Below are 21,672 nucleotides of genomic sequence, written 5' to 3' on the forward strand. Positions count from 1 at the left end.
TCGAAAATACAAAACACTCACGCAAAAATGAAAGATAACACATACATATTGACGGGATGTATAAGTATCGAGCCACGTCAAATGGATATCACATAGAAATGATATTGTCGTGATAAATAATTCGGTAAAAAATGAGGGACTCTGCTACCATAAAATGTGATTCGCTAGGTTCTATGTTATACATTTTATTTAGGTTGGACTTCAAAGTGATATGATTCACAGTCAATTTCGTTTGATTCCTGGTGGCTCCCTAGAGTTGATACGACAATGTTCTTCTGATACATGTCTAGGACACTGTGTGTGTGCTCCAAAAGATCATAGATGTCCAATTAAAGGACTGCCATGTGTAGACAATACACAAAGTGAGTCAGTATTTTAGAGTGCTCAATCATAAGATTTTATTTGTATATTGGTATTTCTCATACAAATGTTATATATGTTTTGAGTAAGTCTGTAGATTAAGGTCAACTAAAAATTAAATCAAAGCTGAAACATTGTCCTACTTTTTGTGACTTTTCAGTTCTGTTTTGTAAATGTCTATCCCTAATCTTTTCTGCATTCACTTAGTTTGTATTTATATGTAAATGAATGTTTACAACCTCAAGATTTTAGAACCCGCGCAAACAAATTGTTTGAACGTAAATATACATTGAACGAATAAACTTGATATATTTCACCATATAAATACAATATTGATGAACAAACGGAATGATTTCAAACAATATGAGAATGACAACTATAGCCTTGGACAAAACAGCGTTAGTTAAATAACGTTCACAGGTAAATATGATAATGTTGTAGGAAGGAGTACATGCATAGAGTACGGACATTTGTTGAAAGGCTGCACATATTGAATACTTGGAATAATTATAGAATATATAACCAAAAAAAAATGAATATATAACCAAAAAAAATATGAACATAGAATATTAGGGAAAAAAATAAAAAATTGTGTTTAGAGATCAAATTAACAAAAAGTACGATTTGAGAGTTATAGACTGAAAACTCTCCATAAGGGACTAAATGACACAGAAATTAACAACTATACGGTCTTCGACAATGGGCAAAGGGACAGTACAACATAAGAACGAACTATGGAAATCAGTGGAAAAACTCATCAGATGGATACACATAGAACTACATAACAAAAGTTTAAATTTGAGAAGGGAAATGGGGAATGTGTCAAAGAGACAACAACCCTACCATAGAAAACACAACAGCAGAAGGTCACCCAACAGGTCTTCAATGTCTTCAAATTTGGCAAATCAGCCAATGTAGTGTAAACGGTTTCAAACAACCTGCATCTGCAGTTCTAATTTTTTTTCTCACCAGTTTCTCAGTACAGTTTCATGGATAGCAATGCACTGTTTTCCTGTAAAACCTCTGTTCAATAAATCTATGATTATATCCACTACATGATCTACTGATATTACAATTGAGGGCAAAATGTCTTTGTTTTGGGATTTTCAATTTGAATTATGGATCTGGTTTTTTTATTGAAAAGAATCACTACTTATTTCAAGTAATATTTAAAAAAAAGTAATGACATTTTCAGACAATACCAACACCTTAATTGCGATATACGATGTGACTGATATACGAAATTTAGAATCAGATGATATTAATTTTACGCCATCACATGATGCACTAGCAGCTAGATGGAGAATAGTTCAAATTCAGGGTTTAATGCCACAGTGGTAGGTACATAAAATTGCAATGGCCATAAAAAAAGATCAGGCAAAATAGACTGTTTGGTATAAGATATGCCTATACAAATATACTTCATTCATAACTAATTGTTTTTCTCGAAGAACATTTTTTGTACCGATCAAAAACCTTTACGACAAAATTAGGTTTAAAAAAAGCGCAAGGACATTATGAAGCTTTATCTATACGCACATGAACGCGAATGTATGCAATAACTGTAATTGCTAGCACACTTATTTTTTTAGTTTGTAATCCCTTGAATAGTTCAGTAAATTTATGACTCATGATACCTATTAAGCAAATATCACGCGCACGACGCATTGTCATGGACACATATATCCATATTTTACTTGATGTTTAAATAGTTACACAAGTACTGGCAATGCATGCTTTTTCTTTCCGATATATATTTCTGACGCACAGTAAATTTGCCAATAATCAACTTTTAACATGGTAAATTAGTATCGTGGTAAAATTTAAAATACATTTACTAAAAATTGTATTTTGACAACAGGTATGAATGGAGTGTAGGAATAACAGACTCCAATGAACCAGAAGGGATAATTGACAGTTCTGTTGAAAATGTTTGGCATCCTTGTGGTCAAATAGATAATGCCATATACACGTTACCTCGAGGTAAATTTGCTGAACATTGTATAAATAATTTTACATTTTTTTTAATACTCAATTATTGTTGTTATTCATTGTTTTTTACCAATAGATAATTTTTACATTATGCATTTATTATTTACGTATTCTTTGTAGTCCAAATTGCCATGTTAGTTTGGGTATATTTGACTGCTGATTAAAGTGAGGAATGTGCACAGTCAATGGAATATTTACATTCCAAATGTAAAGGAATTGTTTTCTTTGTAGTCTTTTGAAGAAAAAGTAAAAGTTAGTAAACTGTCAAATAGCCTGAAATGGCTATTCGAAATAAGACAATGCAATGGAAACGGTTTTACCAATCAAAAGCCAACACTCATTTCATGAAAATAAGATTTAAAAAAAGGTCAGATCCATCAGTTATGCATTTCCCTCTAATTAAAGTAATATACATGCATGCTGTTGAATAAGGAAATGTTTTATGATTGCAAATGATACAAATATCCAACAAAATCAAAATTAAATCGATTTAAGCAACTGAAGGTCATATAAAAAAAGGAGCAAAGCTCATACATTAAAGTCAGGTGTAAAACAATTCAAATAAAGAAATGACAATAGCTGTTTTTTTCACAAAACAATAAGAAAAAATATGACAGACAGCAATCATAACTTTTTTCTTAATTATTTTCGCACACAGAGCTATCTTATAGGTTGGAAAAATATTATTTGTCAAAAAGATTTTTTTGGATTGGTAATCTAGCAGAACTACATGTACGAGGGTTATTTAGTATTCAAACAGCAACTTGAATAATTTTTAAAATGTAAAATAATTGCATGTTAGTTGTTTACTGTGAATGTACAGTCTATCATTTGCCTTCTTATAAATTTGGTAAAACTGATTGATTAATTATTGTCTGCTAAACATTCAGTGACAAATCTTTTAAGTAATACTCATTAATCATATATCATAATGGTTTTTCAGGAAATATTTTAAATGATAACCAAGTATACTCATTCTTTGTGAGAGTATGGTATGATAGCAACACTTTTGCTGATTTCAAATCTGATGGTGTGACAGTTATGTCAAAACCACTGACAACAACAAAAGTTTTTGGCGTAGGGGTAAGGAACTAATCACCTGTTTATTAAGAATAAAAATATTACTCGCACTTTTTTTATATATGTGACGTAAAGATGCTAAAATTTGCTTCGTTTGGATTTGGCTGTATTGTTGTCTTACCATTGACACCTATTTTTTAAAACATTTTTCGTTCCGCTATGCAATTTAGGCGATGTGGTGGACAATGCAATTTAGGTTGTGCGTCTGTTTTGTTTATATGAAATTTTTGTGTACAGTTCTGATTGAATTTGAATGACGTTTATTTCAAAGATTTATATCAGCAATGTCTCAGACGAGTTACTTATTCAGTGATGATCAATTATTTGTAAAGAAGTAAAATAGAAAGAAAAAGTATACTGACATTTGCATTTTTACCACTAACAAGCCAACGATTCTTGACTAGTTGTAATCAAATATAAATCAAAAGTTTTATCGCAACAATATCATTAAAGATCCCGATAATCAACACCAACCAACTGTTTTACAAAGTTATACTTTTCGGAGAGGTATTATTGGAAAAATACCATTGTTGCGATATTGTTCATACTTTTTTAATAGAATTTAAGAAAGAGTTTATAAGAACCAAAAGAATATTTTTCAATATACCTTGGATACACGGTACATGAGAACGCTGGTATTTTTATTCTTTTTATATGTCCATTTTACTGTATATAATTATGACCAATTTATCTATTTAGGTTCCATGTAAACAGATTTATTTTGAAAATATTTCATGTTCAAACATAATATAAAATACGTAATACAGTAACTAATGCATTTAGGTTATGGAACATTTGCCTGACAACTGGAAGAAGGATATCGATTATATGCTACGTGGGGGGCTATTTACAGTTTCGTGGCATGGAATATTTTTGAAAGCTAGCACTGTTATAGAGAAGTTTCATGTTTATTTGAGTACAAATCCTGGTGGTATGTATTAACCTTTATTTTTGACCATGCTACATTATGATTAGTTACATTTAATGTAATCACTGAGAAATCTAATGACTAAATATTGCCTCCCCTGTAAACACAGACAATGTGATCGTTTCAATGTTTTTCTCGATTTAGCAAGAAAGCTATTAGTTAAAAATTCACAGGAAAACTTTCTGGTATATACTTACGATAAAATGTAATTGAAATAAAAATAAAATGTTTAAAATTTTGATATCATTCCCTCCTTAAGTAGCATACAACGTGTACAGCAGGCTATATGAACTTTGGGTAATATTTGTTTATGTATGTAACTTGACCAGAGAAGATCAGGGGGACATCCAATAGAATAGATCCATGTGAAGCAAATATAAATACTTTTTAGATTAAAGCACTTAGCAAATTCGAAGACTTTAATCCGATATAGAATTGAAAGTGAATGGATCGAGAAGACACAAATACATGTACAGAAATCAAAACTATCTATTCTTAGAACTGGATAAAACATAGAAAAAATATTTAAACTGAGTCTGCACAGACATTACTTTTAAATTGTTATATTAACAAAAAGGCAATATTTCTATGAGGAAAGTTAACACGACAAGAAAAGACTGGTGTACTCAAAAACATAAGACTTGAAGTTATGTATATTTTTAGAAATTGTTATATGCTAAGGACTATGTGGAAGACTCAGACAATTGTTGACTTGCAAGATTTTTCTGGTTTTTATATATTCATGTTTATTTCCCCATTTTAATACGCCCGTCAAAATTTTGACGGGACGTATTATGGTATACAAATGTCCGCTGTCCGTCCGTCTGTCTGTCTGTCCGTCTGTCCGTCTGTCTGTCCGGCGTAAACATGTCACACCGTAACTTGAGAACGACTTATCTAAATTTCAAGAAACTTAATATAGTTGTTTTTTATGATGGTCAAATGATCTGTACACTTTTTGGTGAAAATAAGATTTAAACTTTTTGAGTTAGGCACTTTGTAACTAAAACAGGGGTGTGTTTTTTTCACATGTCGCACCATATCTCAAAAACGAGTCTTGATTATTGCTTAAAACTTTACATTTCTTAGTTATATTAATCTTGATATCTGTATACTTTTTGGTGATGATTCAAAATTTTATTTTTGAGTTATTGAGTATTTTGTAAAAAAAGGGGGAGGGTTTTTTTACATGTCGCGCCGTATCTCAAAAACGATTTATGATTATTGCTTAAAACTTTACACACTTCTTTGTTATATTAATCTAAAGATCTGTATACTTTTTGGTGATGATTCAAAATTTCATTTTTGAGTTATTGAGTATTTTGTAAACTAGAGGCTCTAAAGAGCCTGTGTCGCTCACCTTGGTCTATGTGAATATTAAACAATGGACACAGATGGATTCATGACAAAATTGTGTTTTGGTGATGGTGATGTGTTTGTAGATCTTACTTTACTAAAAATTCTTGCTGCTTACAACTATCTCTATCTATAACAGTACTTTCTGTGGAAAATGTTATTGAAAATCTTCAAATTTTAAGAAAATTGTTAAAAATTGACTATGAAGGGCAATAACTCCTTAGGGGGTCAATTGACTATTCTGGTCATACTGACTTATTTTTAGTTCTTACTTTGCTGTACATTATTGCTGTTTACAGTTTATCTCTATCTATAATAATATTCAAGATAATAACCAAAAAACAGCAAAATTTCCTCAAAATTACCAATTCAGGGGCAGCAACTTAACAACCGATTATCTGATTCATCTGAAAATTTCAGGGCAGATAGATCGTGACCTGATAAACAATTTTACTTCCTATCAGATTTGCTCTTAATGCTTTGGTTTTTGAGTTATAAGTCAAAAACTGCATTTTACCCCCATGTTCTATTTTTAGCCATGGCGGCCATCTTGGTTTGTTGGCCGAGTTACCGAACACATTTTTTAACTAGATACCCAAATGATGATTATGGCTAAGTTTGGTTAAATTTGGCCCAGTAGTTTCAGAGGAGAAGATTTTTCTAAAAGATTACTAAGATTTACGAAAAATGGTTAAAAATTGACTATAAAGGGCAATAACTTCGTAAGTGGTCAACTGACCATTTTGGTCATGTTGACTTATTTGTAGATCTTACTTTGCTGAACATTATTGCTGTTACAGTTTATCTCTATCTATAATAATATTCAAGATAATAACCAAAAACAGCAAAATTTCCTTAAAATTACCATTTCAGGGGCAGCAACCCAACAACGGAATGTCTGATTCATCTGAAAATTTTAGGGCAGATAGATCTTTACCTGATGAACAATTTTACTACGTCAGATTTGCCCTTAATGCTTTGGTTTTTGAGTGATAAGCCGAAAACTGCATTTTACTCCTATGTTCTATTTTTAGCCATGGTGGCCATCTTGGTTGGTTGGGCGGGGCACCGGACACATTTTTTAAACTAGATACCCCAATGATGATCATGGCCAAGTTTGGTTAAATTTGGCCCAGTAGTTTCAGAGGAGAAGATTTTTCTAAAAGATTACTAAGATTTACGAAAAATGGTTAAAAATTGACTATAAAGGGCAATAACTCCTAAAGTGGTCAACTGACCATTTTGGTCATTTGACTTATTTGTAGATCTTATTTTGCTGAACATTATTGCTGTTTACAGTTTATCTCTATCTATAATAATATTCAAGATAATAACCAAAAACAGCAAAATTTCCTTAAAATTACCATTTCAGGGGCAGCAACCCAACAACGGAATGTCCGATTCATCTGAAAATTGCAGGGCAGATAGATCTTGACCTGATGAACAATATTACCCATGTCAGATTTGCTCTAAATGCTTTGGTTTTTGACTTATAAGCCAAAAACTGCATTTTACCCCAATGTTCTATTTTTAGCCATGGCGGCCATCTTTGTTTGTTGGCCGGGTCACCGGACACATTTTTTAAACTAGATACCCCAATGATGATTGTGGCTAAGTTTGGTTATATTTGGCCAAGTAGTTTCAAAGGAGAAGATTTTTGTAAAAGTTAACGCCGGACGACGGACGCAGGACGACGACGGACGCCAAGTGATGGGAAAAGCTCACTTGGCCCTTCGGGCCAGGTGAACTAAAAAGGGGGAGGGTTTTTTTACATGTCGCGCCGTATCTCAAAAACGATTTATGATTGTTGCTTAAAACTTTACACACTTCTTTGTTATATTAATCTAAAGATCTGTATACTTTTTGGTGATGACTCAAAATTTTATTTTTGAGTTATTGAGTATTTTGTGAAAAAGGGGAGTTTTTTTTACATGTCGCGCCGTATCTCAAAAACAATTTATGATTATTGCTTGAAACTGTACACACTTCTTTGTTATATTAATCTAAAGGTCTGTATACTTTTTGGTTTGATTCAAAATTTAGTGATATTTGTAAAAAAAAAACAGGGTGGGGGGGGGGGGGTTACATGTCCCGCCGTGTCTCAAAAACAATAAATGGTTATTGCTTTTAAAAAACTTTCTCAGAAACTATTTATGATTATTGCATAAAACTTCCACACAAGACGTCGGGCGTATCATGCGCTCATGGCGCAGCTGTTTATTATCTGTATTCGGCAAAGATTGAATTTCAGTCAACCAGCTTCTAATACATTTATTTCTGTAAATGATGAACATCGTTTATGTCTATGTATGTTTTGCATTTTAACAAAATACTGTCTTTAAAATGTGTGATTGCTGTTTAGAAATAACTTTCGATCAGAAGCGTCACCGACATACATGTAGTTCTCTCAATAATATAACCGTATCTGTCTGTTTTAATTTGTACCATAACATTAGCATCTCTGTCCTTACTGTAATTGTCTCACAATAGTTTTTGTAACAAACAGCTATCATATATTTCCAATTATTATGTTCAGGAAAACGTTCAAATTTCTTACGAAATTGGAGTAAAAACAACACTCATTGACAACATTAAACTGAGCATTTTCTCTCAAAGTCAACCACCTGTTTTCATAGTAAATGTACATGTTAAAAACGGTTAACATTTGCATATTTTGTGCTTTTATAATACGGTATATATCTACAAGTAATTGTGATAAATTCCACGATGTCCACATTTTTTTCAGGTCATGACATGCACAAAGTTGAAATTGACATTCCAGGATCAGTAACAACTGTTAATATAAGCCGAGTTCCGCTGGTACCCGGTGTAAGATATTATTCTAATGTGGTTGGTTACAGTTATGCTGGACAGCATGTGACACTGTCATCCGATGGGTTTACTGTAGATATTGATAAACCTTTACTCGGAGTTGTAAATGACGGCATAGGTTTGTTCATCTTTGCATGTTAAAAGAAAGAAATATAATAATAATACATTTTGTATACACCAGGTATTTTAATCTTAAAAATAATGGTTTCATGAAGAGGACTATTTTGTATGGTCACGTGCAATTACTCCATTCAGTAAATGGTAAAAACGAGGTTCAAATATAAGAGTACTGTTTTCTTTATGTTCTCATAGATTTTTTTCTTGAGGTTAAAAAAAAGAAGGTTTTTCCATTTTTCACTTTTTGAAAATATTTACTATTTTATCAATTCTTTGAGAAATATTTTATGTGTCATTATATCAAATTTGTTGATTTTCTGCTTTCAATCATTTAATAATCATTTGCATATGTAGGATACACAGAAATAGATTTTCAAAACAGTTCACACTCTGTTAGTGCTTCCTGGAATGGTTTTAGTGACCAAGACTCGGGGATTAGGAATTATTACTGGTGCGTTCAATTGGAAAACTCCGAAACGGGATGCGATGTTCTGCCTTATCAACATGTTGGTATTCATAGATCAGTATCAAAGTCCATCAACTCTTCTATAATACACTCAGGTAACATTAACAAGAAATAACACTGATTCAGTGTTTTTTATTTAAATATTCCATGCCAACTTTAGGATCTCAAAAGCAGTTTTACTTTCTTTCACGATATGAGGATGTCTTCCTTCAGTTATTAAGGGACAAAATTTTTTGAAAAGACATCAACATAAGAATAAACGTTGCAAGTTGAAATGAATATATAATAATCTGTCATCTTGAAAAATTTATAAAGTAATTGATTAAATTTTCACAATGAATAAAATTTCTGTCATATACAAATTGCATATAATATTAGTAAAACTTTTTTTATTTAGGGGCAAAGGTTTTAAGTAAAGTTTATGCTGTTGATTTTGTCGGTCACGTATCAGATACTGCAACATCTAACGGTTTTGTCATTGATGAAACCCCGCCAACACCAGTACAGCTAGTTTTTACCGAAAACAGTTTGGTACTTAACCCATCATTTGAAGACGGTGATAATGACTTTGTAGACATTTCAAACATTTCCGCAGCTAATATTTGTAGATATACAAAACCATATCACTGGAATTCTTCTGATCAGGATTGTATTTGCGTCCTGGGTTCATCAAAATCTATTGCTATGGATGGTCGATCATTTCTTTTTCTCAGAGGAAGTGTATTGCAGACATTACATAACTTAGAAATAGACATCTCTTATAGTGTCAAATTCTTTACTGCTCATGTCCCCTTTGAAGATTCAGTTCTTTCTACAAAAGAAGGCTACATTGAATTCGGTAATGAAAGACACGTGTTTCTTGTGTATCAAAAACAAGACAAATATGGTTCAGACATTGAAGTATCCTGGCATTCTCATACATTTTACTTTACCGCAAAGAATAAAGATGTTAATATTACATATGGAAGCATGGACGACACAACAGGAATTTTAATTGATAACATTCAATTTTCTAAGGTTGAAGTTGTTGATGTTGGGACGCATCCTTATCCCGTTTTATCTCACGCAGTATGGCTACATGAATGGTCATCAATACATGCATTTTGGTATTTTGTTGATAAGGAAAGTCCTATTGTTGAATATCTATGGGCAATTGGTAAGTTTATGTTTTTGTATTATGTTTGTTCTGATCTTTTGAAGCAAGAATATTTAAATATCTACTTGCAATTAAAAAAATAAAACCAGAAATAGCTGTGAATAAAGACAATGGCAGTTCAACAGGTATATGTATTTTAATCAGATGATTAAATATTAGTTATACTAAATAGCGTTTATCTAAATCTTTAAATATTAATCTGAATACTGTTGTGTTGTCTGCTAATTTTGGTGACTCGGAGTCACATTGTCCGTTTTTATTTATGTCTTATTGATAATGACTTCATTATTTGAAAGGTTATAAAGAAGGAAGCACAGAAATACAGAGATATACAAGTGTTGGGTTGAACACTTTCGCCTACAGTTATAATATTACATTAGCACATACATCTCAACTCCACATAACAGTTGTTGCTATCAATGGTGCTGGGTTGTCGGCAGTAGCCACAGCAGAATCCCTTTTTATTGATCTTACACCTCCTGATATAGAATTCGTTTATGATGGAATTGGTATGTACATGTATAATAATAAGTTACAAAACATACCAACAGAACGAATGATATTTTAAAAAGCTGATTTTGTACGGGAACATAATTCCAGTAAATGCAATAACGGCCATTACTTAAATAGAAGCTAACTATAAAACCAAGTTTAATCAACCATTTTCTTACATCAGATCCAGACATGCCTGTGCCAGATCTGGAATATGACATTTGTTATCCATTCGTTTGATGTGTTTGAACTTTTGTTTTTGCAATTTATTTAGGGACTTTCCGTTGTGAATTTTCCGCGGTTTTTGTTATTTTTTCTTTTTATGTATATGTATAAAGTTCATACAATGTTGTCACGTTGGCAATCGTACCACATATCTTAATATAATTTGTATAAAAGAAAACAAGAATCATAAAAAAAATTGAAAGTACAACAAAGCAAGCGATAAGAAAACATAAGATCAATCCGACGAAATAGATGTACATACAACAATCAAATCATATTCAAGAAAGCCTGAAAAACAAACAATATGAAGGGCTCAATCCAATAGTTTGTCACACCTAACATTTATTACCAGGGTTGGTATTATCGAAGCGATATGTGACAAATGAGTAGTATGAATTATTAGAACAGCATAAATGAACAAGACATACCCAATTGTTTATAATATTTTGTGCTATTTATTTAAATATGTGTAAAAAAACACATCATAGATACCAGGATTAAAAATTTCTATTTGCGCCATATATTATATTATATTTTAAAAGACTCATATCGACGTCCGTTCTCTAATCGACATATGTTCCTCAAATCGACGTCCAAATATGACGTCACAATAAAATATTCTCTACTCGACGACCAATTTTATGAATTAAGCCTACGAAAACCACTGGACTATAGGCACATAAAGCATGTGACAGGATCAACCATGAGTGTGAGCACTTAACCCTATCCTAACCTGGAACAGTGGTGTAACAGCACAACATAAAAACATATTGCCAATTTCTCACGTATATGTTTCACTCCAGATGTAAAACAGTTGTTGAAAAATATCTTACAGAATCTGAATTATAATACCCTCAAAACAATTGGCTGTACTTCTTTATGTTTTGTATTGTTGAAGACTGAATAATGCCTTCTAGATTTCGTTTAGTTTTTTTGTTGTCATTGGGTTGTTTTCTCAATGACTTACACTTACATGCAGGTCATTTATTAATATGATTAGGAATTACACATTACAATGTAGATCGAGGTGATAAACTTTTTTTTAAAGATGTTTATTAATATGCATGTTACCTATTTCGGGTTGAAAAAATTCGATCTGGAGTGTATGTATATTTTTTTTGAAAATTTAGTTTTCATTGGAACTCTACAAAATATGTACATGTACAAGTGTAAGTCGATTGGTATTGGGCGTCGATAAGAGAAGACGTAATTTTGACAATACATGACGTCACATTGGACGTCGATTATAGTATCAAAATATAAGACGTCGATTTGAGAATGTGACGTCAGATTTAGACGTCAAATTAGGGAATAGACGTCGATATGAGGCCGGAAGTCGATCTCAGACTAATATACATAGATATGTTTCTCAAGAAATCAAGTAAAACATGGAGAGGGTTTTTACAAGCGCATTGTCAAAACTTTTGGATCAGAACTAATATTCTTATTCTTGTCACTTCATTTAGGCTATGATATAGACAGTCAAATAACAGATGAAATCATTGTTAACTGGAAGGTTGAAGATTTGGAGTCTGGATTATCGCATTGTGAATGGGCTGTTGGTAAGACTTCCTGCTGTTTAAAGATCACCAAAACGGCATCATATTTGTAACAAATAACATTCTCAAACACATTATAACTATTTGATTTAAAAAAAAATCATAGACGTATGCTCTTCGATTAACATCAGTAGCAACATAGATGAGCATAGTGGGATTTTATTTCAGATGTAATAATTCCGTACCAGATGTTCAGTAACATTTACTCTTCAGACTATTGTTTTTTATCCCAGCCATTAAACTTTTTTAGGGTAGCCGCACAATCGTGACATAATTATACCTTTGCAACCTATAGGCAAGACGAAGCATTTATATCCTTTTCCATGGAATTTACAGTTAACTTGTGATTCTACATGCCTTTCTTACCATTCATTTATTATTATTCTATGGGCATAAAGAATCAAATCAAAATCTAGGAAGACCGTCAATACAGAAGTGTTAATGTCAGTTATGTTTGATTTGCATTTTATATACAATGAGACGTTTATATTATTTCAACATTAAGGTTGAAGATTTTAGATATATTCTGATATAATAACATTTATTCATAGGTCTTAGCGAATTTGGCAATGAGATCCAAGCGTTTGTCCGAATACCAACAGAACTGTCATATGTATCTAAAGTATTTGAACATAGTTTGTTGTCATCAAAGACGGTCTATGTTACACTACGGTGTCACAATAAGGCAGGTTTACACAGCAAGAAATCTTCCGATGGAGTTACAATTTCAGACAGTCCTCCAAGTATACAAAATGCTCAAGTTCAAATTTTAGATCAACCAATGACGGAATATGGAAGTAAACAAAACTTCCATGGAAACGCTTCTATAGTGAGACTGAAGTGGATGGGTTTTGAAGATAGATCAGGCTTAGATTCATTTCATGTAAGTGAATACTTTCTTCCGTTTAAAATCTTCAGCTAAACATAAAAACCATTTTCCCGTCGGCCAAGATATCAAGATATACAGTTCTATTTGGTGTAACAGTTGATGCTACCGATCATTTTATGTTTTTTGTTTCTTTTCCATTTTGTTTCGAGTGCACCTAATGAGTATTTTGTAATAAAACATATATCGTGCGCATTGTAGCAATATTTTATATCCTTTCAAACAAATTTCGTCATTCTGCCGGTCGAAAGTTTACATGTTGGCATCGAACATCCCTTTAAATTACAAACTTGGTGTCAGATTCATAATTTTACTCTCACATTCTACAATTTGAAACAATTCTTTTATCGTTTTACTTGAGTGTTTGTGGGGTACACTAGCCTTCAGACACACAAATGGAATAAGGCATCTTTCATCTGCCACTCGTCGTATATCATTTATAAATATAAAACGATAGTGTATGAGTACCAATGAGGCAATCCTCCATCTAAGTCACTATTTGTAAAAACATTGTAAAATCTTTTAACAGGCGCCAACCTTCAAACTTACCTGAAATATTAGTGATACATCACAACATAGAAAAACACACAATACGTTTACTTGCTACATTGGTTAGAGGTATAGGGGGAGGGTTGAGATCTCACAAACATGTTTAACCCCTCCGCATTTTTGCGCCTGTCCCAAGTCAGGAGCCTCTGGCCTTTGTTAGTCTTGTATTATTTTAATTTTAGTTTCTTGTGTACAATTTGGAAATTAGTATGGCGTTCATTATCACTGGACTAGTATATATTTGTTTAGGGGCCAGCTGAAGGACGCCTCCGGGTGCGGGAATTTCTCGCTACATTGAAGACCTGTTGGTGACCCTCTGCTGTTGTTTTTTATTTGGGCGGGTTGTTGTCTCTTTGACACATTCCCCATTTCCATTCTCAATTTTATTATCAATTGAAATGGCTTAACTCAATCAAAAGACATATTATGCATGTTGTGCACCTGTCATATAGAATACCATTTCTATATTTTATTTTGTTTCTGATCATACGAAGATCCCATATTAATGTACAAAAGATTTCCAACAAAAAAAGTACATAACAAAAATTACGAACTCTGAGGAAAATTCCAAATCAAAAGCTCAAACACATCAAACGAATGGATAACATCATAATGTAGCTATAGACCAAAATATTTTACGAAAAAGTACAAAAGTAAGGATAATATTGTCAACAAAAGGAACTCAGAATATACATTATCCCATTATGCCAAAATAAACATCATCACATGTTCTCACAAAATATATCATATATTGAAGGTTGAAATTGAAAACCAAAACAAGACGGTTTCTTTATCGAAGACAATCCTTTATGACCTCGACGGTGCTATGTACTATAGCATGACTGGTTTAGACTTGCATGATGGACAACATGAAGTGAGAGTTTCAGCCATAAATAATGCATTCCTATCCAGTCAACCTGTATCAACACATCTGTCTGTGTCAACAATAACTCCGAAAGTATCAAGTATGATTATCATTTCATTTCTTAAAATGCTTATACACATACATGTGGTGCGATTTCCATTCAAATCACAAATGAAAAGAAACGAGTCTAGGTCACCGTACATGTTATTCGACAATATAAATACTATAACAACATTTCAAAAGAGAAACAGATTGGCCTGATACGAACCAATGAAAAAACCTTATGCAGACACACCCTCATCTAAAATATATGCTCACAAAATCATCGGAGTACGATTGTAGTTAACATAATTATTTATCTATTGAACGATCAGTATATACTATAATTTCTGAACAAACATAGTATTATTATTTATCAAGACTATAATTAATATGTTTATGTTTAATATAAAAAAAAAAAGATCCGTAATACGTAGTTTTATTTCTTATTTCTTATTCCTTAATAATAATTGCCATTCTCCGTCATATGAGAATGTTGCGTATGTGACCACCAAGTATCATAATACAAGACTGTAAGTATTTCATAAAAAAATATTTGGAAATTTCCACTTCCTTTTTTATTTCATTATAAGCCTTGTATTGTTTGATTGAACTAATCAAACAAAGGAATCGAACACACTTTGTGGTGTTCAACATGTATAACCTTTTCTTTATACGAGAGCCTTTAGTATTTATAAAAATGAACAAAAAAATTATCAATAGAGAAAGATAGAAAAACACACAAAAGGTAAACCGAACAAATTTATACAGAATACAGCGACATTTATATTCAAATTTAAATACAAATTAAAGCGTAACTTTCCTTCATCAATGGAAAAATTATCAATGAAGACATCCAATAAAAACAATTCAAGTTATACCCAAAAGAACAAAACAATCAACAACAAAAAGTGCCGTTCTGATCAAGCATTCAGGATCACATCAGGAGAAAGTTTTTTTATTCTTAAGTTTCAAGAATCAACTATGAGTTATAAACGTTTCCATCGTAGGCTCATTTCAGAATATTTTGGCGATACTTCAATTACTTTCAATCATAAAACGTTAAATGAATGTATCATTTATGTTTAGGAACAAAGTCCGTCACAATGTCTGAAAAGAACAGAACGTTAACCATAAGCTGGGATGCGTATTTTACCTTTGCTTTTACCTTGTACTATGAAGTGTCTGTAGGGACAGCTTTAAATGGAGCAGATATTGTACAGTGGCAAGAGACGACAAATGAATTTCTTGTGATGTATGTGCCACATCGGGTTAAATTCTACAGTGGAATGGATATCTATATTACAATAACAGCTATTGGATTAAACGGCAAACACATCACACAAACTATTACCCTGACTGTGTAATAAAGATATATTTTACAATCGTGAATGGACACATATTTGCAATAACCTTTTACACAGCATACTCCCTTAGTATGCCTTGTCAAATGCTTGTATCTAATAAATTTTCTCTGTTTTTCTAATAAAATTGTTTTTGCTTATACATGTGTCACCGTCGTATTTATGGGTATATTAAATGTTTGATTGGTTATTCCTCAGTTCATTTATTTCATTCATTCATTCATTCCATTTTCTGTTTCATCATACTCATTATGACGATTGACTGAGACTGACGACATTTCTAATATACGTCACTGCACAATTTCATATACACGTCACTACACACCTGAACGATTTAAATAGAATAAAATATTATTGCACGAGCGCGGGAAAATATATGTACGCCTTATTTATATATAGAGATTTAGTATTTCATTAACTGAATAGCCGCCTTACAATGCTGACGCTTAAATGCTTAAGCAATATTTACAGGTTAGTTAATTTTGTTATTTGGAAAAATATTATTTAGTTTCTCGATAGAGTTTCATTCATTAAAAGTTATTTGGAAATATTATGATAGTTTTATCATAATCTGCAATACGGCTTTTCCGTACTTTTTACATAGTTTTATAGTAAAGTTCAAAATTACTGAATTACAGCTAGAAATTGTTTTATGGGCGATATTAATTCATGGCGTAATTTTAAGTGCTTTGTCGAATTCATTAGTCCGTCAGTTCTTGTCTCATTGTAGTTTGTGGTTTTAAATTTAGATTATGAATGGATGTAATTGTTTCCGAATTTGTTGAAAGATTTGTATATGTTGAAATAAATGTATATTTACAGTTAATAAAAGTGGTACTAAAGTCACTGTCTAGTATAAGCCATTAAGATAATTTGGTGTATGTCAAGTTCACTGTGACACATGTATCGTACATTTGTTCATCTCTGGCATGATTTACGGACATTGTTATTAAAAATACAAAATCGGAAGTGTATTAACTGAATATAGTCATTTTTGCTTTGTTCTGTCGGTAGATTTTTATTCTGGACTTCATAAAAAGCTATCTCAACGATTCCCAATATTTTATAGTCCTGGGCTATTTTTTGGGGGGAGGGGTGGGGTGACGTGACTATTCTTATGACAAAAGTATGTTCAATACGCAAATTGTACTAAACAAGCCGTAAATTCCAAATTTTGTACACAAATTATTGAAGTATGGCAAGAGTACTGTGAGTAGGAAAACGTCAATAGAAAGTGCCAGAAACCTAAATATTATGTCAATGTACTAATTGTATTCGCTGTCAAAAGTATGTTAAATCGATCTTGCGTTTGACAGTTCCTCTGATAAATCTTCTCCGCTTCTTATAAAGAAAACTTTGATTCTTACTAAAAATACAAATTATCGCTGATGAACAAATAAGAAGATTTACTAGACACCAATGGAGTTATGATATGGAAAACAAAACCCTTTATAGAGTTCTATTGTATTAAGTTGCATTTTCTGCATTTCTTTAGAAAGATTTGAACCTTTTCAATGGATAAGATGAACCAACATTTAAATCAATGTCAGTAAATATGGACATAGCTCCCTGTAATTTTACCCAAACAGCGCGATTTTCGAACTCAACCTTGACATTGCTGATATTATTGATATTATATTATAGTTTTCGAAAGGGTTTAAAAAAATTGAACTCTGAGGAATATTCAAAACGGAAAGACCCTAATCAAATGGCAAAAGCAGAAGCTCAAACAGATCAAACGAATGGATAACAACTGTCATATTCCTGACTTGGTACAGGCTTTTTCTTATGTAGAAAATGGTGGATTGAATCTGGTTTTATAGCTAGCCAATCCTCTCATTTGTATGACAGTCGCATCAAATTCCATTATATTGACCATTATTATAGCAATTATTCCATTAAGTGGGTTGACAGATTGGCCATGCTGACTTATTTGAAGATCTTCTTAACAAGCCAATATTTGAACCAGGTTAAATATGGTTCGATTAAACACTTTAAAAATGAATAGTTGTAATGCTGATACAACCAACAGCATACCAAATATCACTGACTTGTAATAGACGATTCATCTTAAAGTGAGATAATCACAAACTGTAACATGTATACTATGATAACGTTACAAAGTCAATCAACTCTAGCCGAGGAGGTAGTGTCAAATAATCTTCAAATGAGATGTTCCGAGGCTTATACAAATGCTCTCCATATATTGACCTTACAATGATTCCCTTATATGCTGAACTATTCGTAACTTTAACAAATTGTTAACGCAGCCACCGATCCCACCAAAAACAACATTACTAACAAAACCTTTAAATAGACTTATTAAAAGGGGATATAGTTACGATACTGTTGTCAGGTCATTAAAGATTGCATATTTTGGCTTTAACATTGATTCACTGATAGGGTCTTTGCATCGGAACTAAACACATTTATTTCTAAAAAAACAGTTGTTGGCATGACACGGGTTATGTTCTTCTCATATATTTTATGATAGTATGATACTAAACCCCTAACGGGAGGGATTGTACCTGATATTCATATGATGAAGACATAATCTTTCAATCAGTTTAATTGAGGTCTGGAGCTGGCATGTCAGTTAACTGCTAGTAGTCTGTTGTTATTTATGTATTATTGTCATTTTATTTATTTTCTTTTGTTACATCTTTTGACATCAGACTCGGACTTCTCTTGAACTGAATTTTAATGTGCGTATTGTTATTGTTTTACTTTTCTACATTGGCTAGAGGTATAGGGGGAGGGTTGAGATCTCATAAACATGTTTAACCCCGCCGCAATTCTGCGCCTGTCCCAAGTCAGGAGCCTCTGGCCTTTGTTAGTCTTGTATGATTTTAAATTTTAGTTTCTTGTGTATAATTCGGAGTTTAGTATGACGTCCATTATCACTGTACTATTATGCATATTTTAGGGGCCAGCTGAAGGACACCTACGGGTGCGGGAATTCTCGCTACATTGAAGACCCATTGGTTGCCTTCGGCTGTTGTTTGCTCTATGGTCGGGTGGTTGTCGCTTTGACATATTCACCATTTCCTTTCTCAATTTTATTCATAAGTCTTACCCTTATACATTAACCTAACATTTAGTGCTATTATTCTTGTCTTCATACTGGAAATAACGGTAACTAAATGATCTCCTGAATGGTTTGAACTCTATTTTTATTTTTCTCCTTATACCAAAATCATATCCATAAAAAGTTTGTTTGTGTTCTTATAAGTTTTTTTGTATCAAAGTTCAGTATTAAACAGTATCATGTAATCATGGAAATATGACAGAAATATGGGGTTTAAAAGCTCATCAGAGCTTATGTTTGTATTTGTATTGCATATACCGACTTTAAATAAAGCTTTATGTCTTATGTCTTTATGTCAATGGGAAACAAAAGACTGTGTACTTGCATTGTCCATTTGTGTTAAGCGGTTCATAAAATACTGCTTACTTGTACAAAAACATCTGTAAAAATTATAGCATTACAATCTGTACACAACATATATATACTATATATTTTTTTAAGTTTTTTCTACCTGAACTTTTGTACTAGCTGCAAAGCCATGGAGTAGTCTACTCCATGGAAATTTGATCGCGTTGTCCGTCTTGATAAAAGTTGAAACTGAAGTTTTGTTTTATTGCAAAAAAAATCGACGATCTCAAACACGAACCAATGAAAAAACCTTATGCAGACACACCCTCATCTTAAATATATGCTCACAAAATCATCGGAGTACGATTGTAGATAACATAATTATTTATCTATTGAACGATCAGTATATACTATAATTTCTAAACAAACATAGTATTAATATTCATCAAGACTATAATTAATATGTATGTGTATACATCTCTAACTTTCGGACAATATTTGTTTACAGTAAAAAGTAAAAACTACAAAGAATCATCAAGCTACTAATAATATATAAGTATTGCTCACAAGTAATTATTTTTATCTCGGAACTGACCCAACACAGACTGAGTATTAAATACAAATTATAGAAATATTTTGCATGTGACCGCGTCAAACTAAAACGTATGCAGCAGCACTTGAGACAGTATTCTGCTAATCAATGGATTTACGTGGAAAATAAATCAGTAAAACAAAAACAACCGTAAGCTTCAAGAAATAGAATACATGTAAAAATATATATATTTAAAAAAATTGCAAACAAATAAGAAAAAGATACAACAAAAAAAAAACAAACGAAAAGGAACATGAAATAAAAATAATTTTTAGGAACAAAGAAAATAAATAGCAGTTGAAATATAAAAACCATAATTAACAAAAATAGGCTATTTTTATTAAAACAAAGTTTTCTCCAGTACTTCACCTGTAAAAATATTTTATGTCAAATACGATGTAGAACTCATATAATCAATAAAGTGACTGAGAGATTAAAATTACAGGTAACCTAATTCTGAAATCAGTGAACCGTATATTCTAGCAACACGGATTAAGATGAAAGGACCATTCACACCTGGATCTGTTGATTAATGACCATACTACCTACCATAAAAATGTCCGATTGTTCATATCCGACTAGACGGATTAAGACATCCATAAAAATAAGTCCCTACCCGTACTGTATGTTTAATAAAAAAAAAAAAAGAATTCTCCGTCATATGAGAATGTTGTAAAATGATTTTTGATAATTTGATACTGATGCACTGCATGACGTCAAGTGGAAAATATTGCATGCAATTTTGAGTCGATCAATTGTACTATTGTATATTCTATAGGCTGTATGCTTGAAATTATTATCATTAAAATGATAATTGTAGAAAAGATAACTATCGGTTTAAAAATACATTATAAAAATTTCAAGAAAAGCTAATACATCAGGCTTTAGTTGGGACCTAAATTCTCTCTCGTATGACGCGAGTATCAGATGACGAGGTTTCATTTAGTTGTTTCTGATGAATTATATATGTATGTAGGCCACAAGAGAGCAAGGAGCAGTGATGAGGTTTTGAAAATGGGGGCGGGGGAGGCGGCACTTGTTTGTCTATGAAAATTATGCGGCAGTTGATTTCTTTTTAAACAAATTTTAACAATCAACAAAGAAATATGTTACAGTTGAGCTATCCACCGATGAGATTCTTAATTATGTACACATTATAGAGCAATTCATCAACAGCATTGTATTCCTTTGTTTGTGTTTATAATTGTCTTTCCTTTTGATACTGACTAATAATGATACCTTGGGTATACAAATGTGTTCATTGGTTGCTTTCATTTATAAGTAAGCAATTAAAAAGGTCGGTCTTGACTCTTGATATTCAATTTGTAGCTTCTTCTTCAAGGACGTCTCGAATTTCAAACAACTTTTTCATCAAAATTATATAGATTTATTGCACAACTATGACCTTGAGGAATAAGATAAAGGTTCTAAAAGTTGT

At 32.1% G+C, this 21,672-nt stretch overlaps 1 protein-coding gene across 1 annotated transcript in view; it reads left to right on the forward strand.

Annotated features, from left to right (window-relative positions):
• Nucleotides 1–16,411, forward strand: part of LOC143056055 (uncharacterized) — a 43,394-nt gene extending 26,983 nt beyond the window's left edge. The window contains exons 19-31 of the mRNA XM_076229130.1: nucleotides 194–362; nucleotides 1,556–1,697; nucleotides 2,222–2,343; nucleotides 3,296–3,435; nucleotides 4,216–4,363; nucleotides 8,463–8,666; nucleotides 9,020–9,226; nucleotides 9,529–10,287; nucleotides 10,584–10,796; nucleotides 12,471–12,566; nucleotides 13,115–13,446; nucleotides 14,756–14,963; nucleotides 15,992–16,411. Of these exons, the coding sequence (XP_076085245.1) occupies nucleotides 194–362; nucleotides 1,556–1,697; nucleotides 2,222–2,343; nucleotides 3,296–3,435; nucleotides 4,216–4,363; nucleotides 8,463–8,666; nucleotides 9,020–9,226; nucleotides 9,529–10,287; nucleotides 10,584–10,796; nucleotides 12,471–12,566; nucleotides 13,115–13,446; nucleotides 14,756–14,963; nucleotides 15,992–16,269 (3,018 nt within the window). The 3' untranslated portion in view covers nucleotides 16,270–16,411. The remainder of the gene's footprint in view (nucleotides 1–193; nucleotides 363–1,555; nucleotides 1,698–2,221; nucleotides 2,344–3,295; nucleotides 3,436–4,215; nucleotides 4,364–8,462; nucleotides 8,667–9,019; nucleotides 9,227–9,528; nucleotides 10,288–10,583; nucleotides 10,797–12,470; nucleotides 12,567–13,114; nucleotides 13,447–14,755; nucleotides 14,964–15,991) is intronic.
• The last annotated feature ends 5,261 nt before the right edge of the window (nucleotides 16,412–21,672 follow it).

The sequence above is a fragment of the Mytilus galloprovincialis genome, chromosome 13, assembly GCF_965363235.1.
Source record: "Mytilus galloprovincialis chromosome 13, xbMytGall1.hap1.1, whole genome shotgun sequence".
In the NCBI taxonomy this organism is placed as follows: Eukaryota; Metazoa; Mollusca; class Bivalvia; order Mytilida; family Mytilidae; genus Mytilus; species Mytilus galloprovincialis.